This window comes from Atractosteus spatula, chromosome 3 (assembly GCF_055471065.1).
Source record: "Atractosteus spatula isolate fAtrSpa1 chromosome 3, fAtrSpa1.hap1, whole genome shotgun sequence".
Classification (NCBI taxonomy): Eukaryota; Metazoa; Chordata; class Actinopteri; order Semionotiformes; family Lepisosteidae; genus Atractosteus; species Atractosteus spatula.
Window position 1 is genome coordinate 8,017,119 of NC_142708.1, and position 10,389 is coordinate 8,027,507.

The 10,389-nt window shown below is 39.0% G+C and overlaps 1 protein-coding gene across 2 annotated transcripts in view; it reads right to left on the reverse strand.

Moving 5' to 3' along the window:
* Nucleotides 1-7,854, reverse strand: part of fam219aa (family with sequence similarity 219 member Aa) — a 53,153-nt gene extending 45,299 nt beyond the window's left edge. The window contains exon 1 of one of the 2 annotated variants that reach the window (XM_088910470.1): nucleotides 7,639-7,854. In XM_088910470.1, the coding sequence (XP_088766596.1) occupies nucleotides 7,639-7,698 (60 nt within the window). In that variant the 5' untranslated portion in view covers nucleotides 7,699-7,854. The remainder of the gene's footprint in view (nucleotides 1-7,638) is intronic. The other variant, XM_088910471.1, reaches the window with a different exon arrangement.
* Nucleotides 7,855-10,389: the final 2,535 nt, after the last annotated feature.

The following is a 10,389-nucleotide window of genomic DNA, read 5'->3' on the forward strand; positions in this document are numbered from 1 at the left end:
ATTCATGCCATCCTTTTGGAGTATGAAATATCTTGGCTGCTCTTTGAATTCATACTAAATATTTAACATAAATGTAATACAATCTACAAATGGAGTTCTGTCCTCTTCTGGATACCATACTTCATTCATTTTATAATTTTTCTATCACAAATTAACATTTCTAAAAATATATAACATGAATAAACCTGTAACCTTTCACTTCTGCCTCTATAATATTTTTTTTCTTCATAAGACACAGACGGTGTCAAAAACCATCAGGACGCCAACATATCCACATTGAAATTGAACTTAGAGCCTAAACGCCCCTTAACCTGCATCTGTAACAGCAAAAAGTAAATCTTCTAGGATAACACCTCTCTATATGCAGCTTAGGACTGTTAATATGAATCTACCATACAACCTGCATGATCATCTGTCAGGGACCTGTGGGAGTGTTTGGGTTAACAGGCAGAGTTTTCACAGTGATCACAAGACTGTAATTACCAGTCTCTCAGCAAGGGATCTTAGAGCTAGCGACTGTGGAAAACGAAAGCAGAGAGAGAGGGCTCAGTATAATGTTAAATGAGTGCTGGATTTTTCTTCTCACAGCTATAGCCTGGAGAAATTCATGCTCTCAACTTCAAGCCATTGCTTCCTTTGTTTCAACATACACTGGCACATGAAGCCGAGTAACATGAACTCCTTTCAGTGCAGATCTTTGGGAACCTAGGATATGTTCAATTCTTCTTTTCAAATACCAACATTTTTCAAAATAATGATCTTTGCTAGGGTGGATTTATGGCTCTGAACTGCTGTGTGAGACATTGCCAAACTCTGTTTCATCATACATCTTCCCCAGAACTTTATCAGGGAATTAAAGAGATTTAATAGGGACAAAAACAATACATTTTTCTAAAATACATTCCTAGCAAAATGTCTACTACCTGATTTATTCTGTTAAACAGCAGTATTCAAGCAGAGAGAAAGTACCAGTACCTGGTCAAAGTGCTGTAACTGAAATTCACTATTCACTTTTTTATATCTCTCTAAGGTTTGAATTCAAACATCTTTCTAATCGTTTTAGAGACTTTGAGAATACCTGATCTGGCAATGTTAATTCCATATAGGCAATCCTTTCATTTATTTCTTATGTTTTGTATTCTTACAAGTAACAAAAGTCCGATTTATAGTCTTCACCATATTTGGGTCGGTTTTATTACCCTTCTTTTAAATGGGCACTACTTTAGCTATTTTCCTTATTCAGTCTTGTTCCTTGAATAGAAGACCATCTGGGGGCCAGCAAAGAGAGAGAATTCTGATTCGATCGCTTAATATCAACATAAAAATGACAGAGGCAATGCCAAGGTCCCAGGGTGATGTGAGCACTTCAGCTGTGAAATGCAGGGTGACTATTTTTCCCATCATACTTGTGTTTTGACAGATCCCTCACTTCTATGATAACACTAAGAGTGATTACATATACTGTATACTTTGTGTTTTTTGTAAAGTGACTTACATTTGTACTGATTTTTACAGCTGGGTATTTCTGAAACAATCTAAGTGAAGTATTTTGTTCAACGATATAGTAGCAATAAATGAGATTGGAACCCACAATATGCCAGTTATGAGCTCAGAGCCATGATCATCACTCTACACTGCTGCTGATGTATCATAGTGCATCTGTCATGCTAAAAAACATCTTTATCATCAAGAAAGAAAGCTGAAATAATAATAATTATTTAATTAATAATAATAATAATAATAATAATAAATAATAATTGATTACACTTATATAGCGATTTTCTGGACACTCCACTTAAAGCGCTTTACAGGTAATGGGGTCTCCCCTCCACCCCCACCAATGTGCAGCCCCACCTGGATGATGCGACGGCAGCCATAGTGCGCCAGAACGCTCACCACACACCAGCTCTCAGTGGGGAGGAGAGCAGGGTGATGAAGCCAATTCATAGAGGGGGATTATTAGGAGGCCATGATTGGTAAGGGCCAATGGGAAAATTGGTCAGGAAGCCGGACCCCTACTCATTTCGAGAAACACCCTGGGATTTTTAATGACCACAGAGAGTCAGGACCTCGGTTTTACGTTTCATCTGAAGGACGGCGCCTTTTTACAGTATAGTATCCCCTTCACTATACTGGAGCATTAGAACCCACATACACCACAGGATAAGCGCCCCCTGCTGGCCCCACTAATACCTCTTTCAGCAGCAACCTCAGTTTTTCCCAGGTCTCCCATCCAGGTACTGACCAGGCTCACACCTGCTTAGCTTTAGAGGGTTGCCAGTTGTGAGATGCAAGATGATATGGCTGCTGACTAATAATGTGCTAAACACTGCAACAGTGGCCAAAGGCAGGTATTCTCAGTGTGGGGATTAGAAGGCACTGTTAAAAGCCACTGCTGAAATTTCAAAAATAATACAGACAATACAGCCTTCCTTATAAAACTGGGCCCTCTCTCAGAAATTCCCTTAAATGACCTCAACGAAAATGCTTTCAATACCTAGAACCTCTGAGGTTTTTAGTCAAATATTGCCTGTTGTCTCTGTTTGTTCCTTGACATTTTCAGATCATTCAATGAGCTTTAAAGGTTAAAAGACAGAAGGGGGGCAACTAGAAAGAGGGACATCTAACACCGAGCCTTTTTAACACATATTTAAATTCACATCAACTCGCATCAACAAGTCGTCTTTTGGCTTCATTTTTTCCCCGTCAGACGCCCAACTGTATTTTCTGAGGCTTTGTTAAAAGCTTCGACTTTGTGTCAGATTGAATAAAAGCAATCATTTCCTTTTCCTTCTCAAACTGATCAAGGGACTCACTTCAGTCTAAGAAGCTTATGCTGCAGTGCTCCTCCCAAAAAAAACAACACAGAAAGGCTTGCGAGGCAACAATGAAAACGGAATAAGAAAAACACAAGAGTGGTTGCAAAGGAGGCCGTTCTTCAGGCCGTCAGGCCCATATCTGTTCTCAGTAGCTAATTGCTCCAGGGATCTCATCCTGCTGTTTCCTGGTGGAAGTCACAACGTCATCTTCAATAACAAGGTGAGGCAGATCATTTCATTTACCCTTTGCACAAAAATGTGCCCCCTCTTCTCAGTTTTAAATGCACTTCCCACTGGTTTTCACTTGCGCCTGTGGGTTTTGAATTTCAATGTCAGTTCTGAAGATGACCGTCACATTGACTTTATCAGTGCCTTTGGTGACTTGGATTACCCGAATCTGACCCCCTCTGATTCGCCATTTTTGTATCCCTAAGTCCCCCACTGGTCTTCTAGGTTTAAAGCTCATAAGAGAAGATTATGAGGTGACTTCTAGATACACAATACCTGTAGATGCAGTATTTTTCAGAGATTTTTCATGTTACAGAGATCAAACAAAACCCCTCACTAAACAGTTCAGACAGCACTAGGTCTCGTCTCTCTGCTTGCATTACACTGCAGGCTAATCCTTTGTTGAGTCAAACTATGGTAGTTCCTATCACCAAGGGTAAAGGACTTCAGTATGAGAATATTAAGAAGGTAAGAATGAAAATGGACTGTTTTAAGTAGCAGTACCATTATTGAACAGAAGCATGCGCTGTACTGTAGCAGCCTCTGTGAAAGGCAGTGAACACATTCTAAAATGGTCAGAGGCATGGTCAAGGCCAAGTGAATGGGCCTTTGTCTCATCGGGCCATGTGAACTGGCCAACGCAGGGGCTGTCAGACACAGTCCAAGCAGACATATGGAAAATGTCAGAACCCACACAAAAGCTTTGCATTGAGCAGGCAGGCATAGCCATATGAAGAAAAAAAAAGAAACACTGAACAGAAAAGACAATCCACCTAAACAATACTGTATTGTTACCGAGTGTAGAGGTACCGAGTAACAATTAAAAGCTTTAAAGGAACACTTTATTAGAAAGCTTAGCTTTCATTCACTGTACAGACATCCCCTAATTAAGAAACTCAGAGATCCAACAGACGCACAGCCTGGAACAAGAGAAGACCACACAGAGCACGACAAACTTTAGCGCTCATTTTCCATCTGGGCACAGGCGAACTGCTAGTAAGTTACAGAACTATGCAAATGCTCATTTGTTAAAGAGATATTCAAAGTAGGGAACGTTGTACAGTGCTGGCTAAAGTACTCTTCTCTGGATTTTTATCTCTATTATTTTTGTTGTAAATCTAAATATAACTTAAAAAATGTTTTTTTTTTGCTATAAGGTGACAAAGACATTTAAATTATTTAACATTTGCAGGCTCTGCAAAAAACAAATTCATTATATTCTCAACGTCGTATGTTAGTATTAAAACAAATCTTAAAAAAACACACTTTTTAAAAAGAAGTAAGAATTAACAATGGGACAATGTAATAGATTGGAACCCCACATCACATGGGCCTTTACCATGTAACTTTCCCCAGATGTGACTAGTTTTCCTTGGACCAATTAGATACTTATTATAGACTCTTTTAAACAAGGCAGAAGAATCTGCAGTATCAAAATAGGAACAAGATATACTCCAATCAGACAGCCGAGCCCTGTTCTTATTCTAGCTCTGTGGAAGACTACTGCTTGTGGATAATTATTGTAGTAGCCCGGATCAGTGCATCCTGTTGTATACTCACAGAGGCCTGGCTCCGGCCTTACAGTAGCCAAAAACAAAAGATCATTCCAATATTCAGTCACTCATTAGTATCTGCAGAAAACTAAAAGAAATCACCTTAAGTTTAACATTGCGAACTCACAAATAATACCATGGAAGTTAGAAAAAGAACGTGTTATTAATATTCCTATTAGTAGTATTCTTGAACCCTTAACCACATCAAATTACCACATGCAACAATGACCAGAATGGTAAGACAGTAAAGAGTGTCTTTACGTTTGAGTGCCAGCTTATGTCTTTCAGCTACAATACATAAACTTTGTTAATTTGGGATGTCCTTGATAAGATGATTATCCTTAGTGCCAGATATATTTCTCATCATCCTACCTTTGAAGAATACAACACTTATGTCCAGGACAGTCAAGAACTAACCATGTCAATTTACTTTGTTCCACATATTGGCATCCTTATCTCCTTCCCTAAACAGCTGTCTGTGATGCTGTCAATCATTACGCATAAACAGAGTTGCACTGGTATTTTCTAACATTTTCCCGTAACCAGAGTAATACAAGAGACTCATATTTACACCATAATTTAAATGAAACCAGTGCAACTCTAAAACAATCTTTCTGGAGGACTGTGTTTGTTCGGTGATCCTTACCATGTCATCACTTGGAATTGAATTTTGTCGGCAAAAATGAAACTCACAGTTTTCCAAACCGGAAATGCAGGGTCACACAATTGACCTACAATACCTACTGTAACTCACCTGTAGAATTTAGGATAATGTGTATAGCATGTAGATAACTGTAAAGATGAACCAAGCATTCATATCATCCACAGACCAGAATTTAATTGCATCTACTCTACGGGTTCATGGCTTGGGAAATTTGAGTTTTGCATTTGAGTTACACTTCATACAGTACGGCTGCACAGTGTCCTGATAAATTACAGTGTGGGGTCACACAGAGCTAAGTCCTATTCAGTGATAACCCCATCTGCAGTTATTTTCCGTAATTTTGTTCTTTTAGTTTTGACTGCATTTTTGTCATTTATATTTTAAGAACAATCACAAAAATGTCATTATCTATAATTTTACACAATTGTATAAATTAAGCATATGATTAACGAATCATATTACCAAGCATTACAAAATACATCATAAAGTGCATCCAGCAATCTCTAATCTATTGACAGCAAATAACAGCTACTTTGTGGGAAAATTATGAAAATGCTTCCCTATGTAACCCTTGTTAAGCATTAGGGTTTCTAGTCCCAAGTGTGTTTCCAGGTTCATGCTGTACAATATCTTTGTGGCAAGAATGAACAGTGAAATGGTTTACGTTCTAGTAAACAAGAGGGGATCAGAGGCATCACCAAGTTTGACTAACACAGAAGAAATACTTACACCTGCCCAAAAATATATTATTTACATTAACAGATACATCTGTGCTAAATTTTGAAAATTAAATACATTATGTCATTATCTTTGCCACATTTCCTAGATGAAGAGAGACTACATGGGAAAATTTCAGTCTCTCAATATTTCAGTGTTTATTGAGCTAGCTTATTATTAGTATTAATAGCATCAGTATTATTAATAATAATAACAACCATTACACAGTGTCCCATATTACTCTTACACCATAAGATGTGAATCACAATGCATTTGTTGTTTTAAAAACAAACAAAGCAGTATCTCCTTTAACGTGAAATATCTGTACATAAAGGATAAACACATACAGTAAGCTAACAAGTTGTTGAATTTCCTTTCCCAAACCTATAAAGGCTCTAATTGAGTTGCTGACTGAATTAAAACTTTAAAAGCATGCTAATTATAGCTGCCACCTAAACCAACCACAGTGCTAGCATGAACAACGATGCTAGAATTAATGGAAAATGCAGTATTAATCCTCTTCCCATTGTTCCTATTAATTATTGAAGTACTGTATATAGTAAGCTATACAGCGTGAGCCTATTTACAGACCACGATTTACAGAATTACGGGCAACAGTGCAATATGAATTTGATTGAGCTAGAACATTTAATTATTATTCATGTTATCACTACGAGTGAGACACAGGAAAGACCACTGGGGACACTTAGCTGGTCATCTTTAACGTGGTGTCACCAAGTCAGGGCCTAAGCATCCGTGTGCACTACAGACTGTACCAGTCCTGCAATACTGCTTGGTAAAAGTGAAGGGATTTGCTGAACACACATAAAAAAAAACAAAGAAAAAACCCCGCAGCGAACCACTGTCATGTTTTAGCTCGACAGGGCTTTAACTGAACGCCACCGGCCCAAAAGACCAGATGTAGCGGGGTTAGCTGGGTTTTTTTTTTTAGAAAACGTGGGTGACGTTCAGCGTTGAGACAGGTAGCCACCAGTACAGTACCATGGACGGCACCTCCGCATGATGAAGTAATCCACACGCACACACACTACGCCGCTCACTCGCTGTGGTTTATTGTAAAAAAAAAAAAAGAGAGAGAGAGAGACAGTCTTATCTGAGACCGACACCGACTCGACAACAACGCGGTGTGTTCTGGATCTGTTTTGAACTAAATCGAGATTAAAAGAAACCCCCCCCCACACACACACACACGCACACCCAAATCACGCCGGTGGGGTCGGGTCTCCTCCCAGAGACTGAGCCGAGAGCACGGCTGTGGCTCAGTGGCGCAGGAGGCTCCCCTTCACACGCCGAAACCCAGACAGGCATAAACAAATACAACATAAAATGGTTCGTCACTGCTTCTGGCACTGTTGTCAAGTCTTTTCCAAATCATTTTCTAACTGCCGACCACAGCCGGGGGGTGGGGGGGTCGGTACAGTATATAACGGATTTTCTGTAAAAAACAAAACTGCCGATGTCGCCTGATTTATTTATTTTTTTCGCTGTGACAACAAACCGCATTTTCAAAACAATTACCTGCTGTCATACAGTTTTCGTTCCCCTTGACATTTCGGCCACAGCACCCCCGATACATAAATATATTTTGTTCATTAATGTTTATCATCGGAGCTTTAATCGTGCTCAAATTTCTTACCAGGGGCTGCATCTCCGAATGGACTGTCGGCACTTGAAATCTGTCTATTTCTTCCATCATTTTGGCGGCGAATTGTTTTTTTTTTCCTTCCCCTTCGCGGTTATTGCGATATGACAATTATAAATAAGACTGTATGTCTTTCAGATTTTAATTCGGTTTGAGGATGCTCCTGCTTTCTGCTTCATCCCAGCTACGAGGTTGATCAGCGGTGACTCAACAACTCACTTCCGGGTCCGGGAGCTCCACTTCATTACTCATTCAGTAAGGAGGCGGTTTCACTTATTCATGACCCAGCCCAGTGGACCCCGAGAGGAATAGGGACAATAACGTGCGTGTGCATGCTGTACACCGCATATAGTCAAACATATTCAAAATACGGGATAGTTATATCCATAGAATGAATAGGTTTGGAGGTGAATAACCATATCGGCAAATTTGTTGGGATTGACTTAAAGGACCCTGCTTTGTATTTTCATAGATACCCAATTCCCTCTTTTAACCCCGCTCCTTTTATCCACCCAAAAAAGTTTGTTTAATATATACGCATAAAGGGTCGACTGCAAGCAATAAGCGTTCAGATTGCGTCTTCATTTTGAGAGCTAACGCGAGGGCAGTCGGCGCGGCAAAGGTCCTGAGGGAAACCCAGTTTCGGGTTGAACTTTTGGGGTTCATCTGATCCGCAGCTGCGCACTGGTTTAGGACAGTCTCCTGATTGTCTGTGGCACAGAGGGCGCTAACAAACCTACTCCTAGTAATTGCATAGAAATAGCAGAGAAGAAAGTATTCCGTACAGTAACTTAATGAATGAAGGAATAAAGGATTATATTTAAAGAAATATTTGAAGTAAAAATAGGTTCCCAATTCTCACATTTTTTTATACTCCCTATATTTCTGAGTTGCTGTTGTATCAGAAAGTGATTTATCTGCATTCTGGAACTTACAGTATTCTTATACCTCAGTTGACAGCTGACCTCAGTCTTTTGTCCACGTGTTACTAACCTCTGAAATCTAGTGTTGATGTGCCTGTAGGCCTAAGGTCTGCTGCTATCACAACTGTGCTACAAAAACAAACAAAAACGACTTCAGGACCTCCAAATGCTTATCAACTGCCCCCCTCTTTTAAATCTGCCTGTTCTAGAAAACATGGCGCTGTAGGTCTTTTACAATCTCATCTTCCATCCTGTGTCTTCACTTTATTGGTTTGACTTCTGTTTGACTATCAGGAACCAGTTCTTAAATCCTGGATGTTTAAAATCCGATGCTGGTCCACTTAACTAGGGGTGTTTTTCTGCTTACCACAGGGTTCTGTTCTGAAATCTTTTTTAGCGTTTCCCTGGATCCTCTTTCTTGGTCAGTTTATGTGCCATCTTGTGGAGAGTGACTGCACTTCACAGGCAGACACTCTGCTTTTAAATCAGGTGTATTTGGATTAATTAAAGTATTTTTTTTATTTTCCCTTGAATTAACCACCTCTTCTAACACCTTGTGATGAAACAATTTGTTTCAGCTTGTTCTTGGGATGCTCAGAGCACAGAAAGGCTAAGAAGTGCTTCCAGGCTCTTGACACAGTGTGGAATTTGAGAGAAATCTTCACTGTAAAAGACTGGGCATCTAAAACATCTCAACCAAAAACCTGTGCAAGGGCACCCCCTGCTTGTAGACTCTCCTGATCATGGCAAAGTATGAGTGGTATCTTATACTGTAGGTGTCAGATGTCAAGATACCCAGCAGCAGAAACCAGTTATTTACTTCTTTAAAGAACCACCCCTGGTGCCATCCTCAATGAATCACGTCCAATACTATCCCCTAATCTGGATAATATCCCGTCTATATTAATGCATACACATTGTATTAATGACATCACAGGAATTAACACCTTGAGTGTTGGACTAACAGGCTAACACTCTCCTCATGGGAGCTGCAACTGAAGGGGTTTCAGCAAATCTATCAGAATCTATTGCTGTCTTGGATAAACGTTATCGATTTTAAACGTTCAAGGTATATAACAAAGGAGCGATGAAAGCAGCGATAACATCCAAGATATTCTACCATAGCGCATGTTTTGCGCATGCAAAACTGTAAGGACCTGATCTACAAATGCTATGCAACTAACAATAACAAATAAACAAACGCTTCTATAGGACAGTTAATTAATCAGCACCCACCCATGTTGAGAACATTCCTATTTGAATTTTAAAATGTATTTCTTTAGAAGGAAAAATAAAACGAAGACACTGATCAAATGTATGTTTTTCAGAACTGATTTTGTGAAATTTCAAATTAAATTTCAAACTTTAAAATGTTAAAAAATCTCAATTAGATGTGTTTTTCTGACTGTATCACTTTGTCTAGTCCTCAAATACCAACAATGACGAGCTAAAACGAATCTAATTCATCTGTTTGTGTAACTGACTTTTAAAATTTTTATATTTATTATTGCTTTTATTGAAGGAAACGTGTTCTACACAAAAATGATTTGTAAAAACGCATAAAGAGCCAGCGTAATATGGTGTATTTCAATATAAGAAAAAGTGTTACATTCAAAATAGTGCAATGCTGTAAGTTATACACAGAAGATCAATGCAAAAAACGGAAATGGTACAGGTAAATTTTGTAGCTACAGTTACAAATTTACAAATAATGTAATTTTAAATTAAAGATAGTTTAGCTTCGCTTCCGGAATATTACACGTGATCTCTGTTTTCAAGCCGCAGTTGATCAGGTCTTGGTTGCCAGGGGTAACCGGTGTAC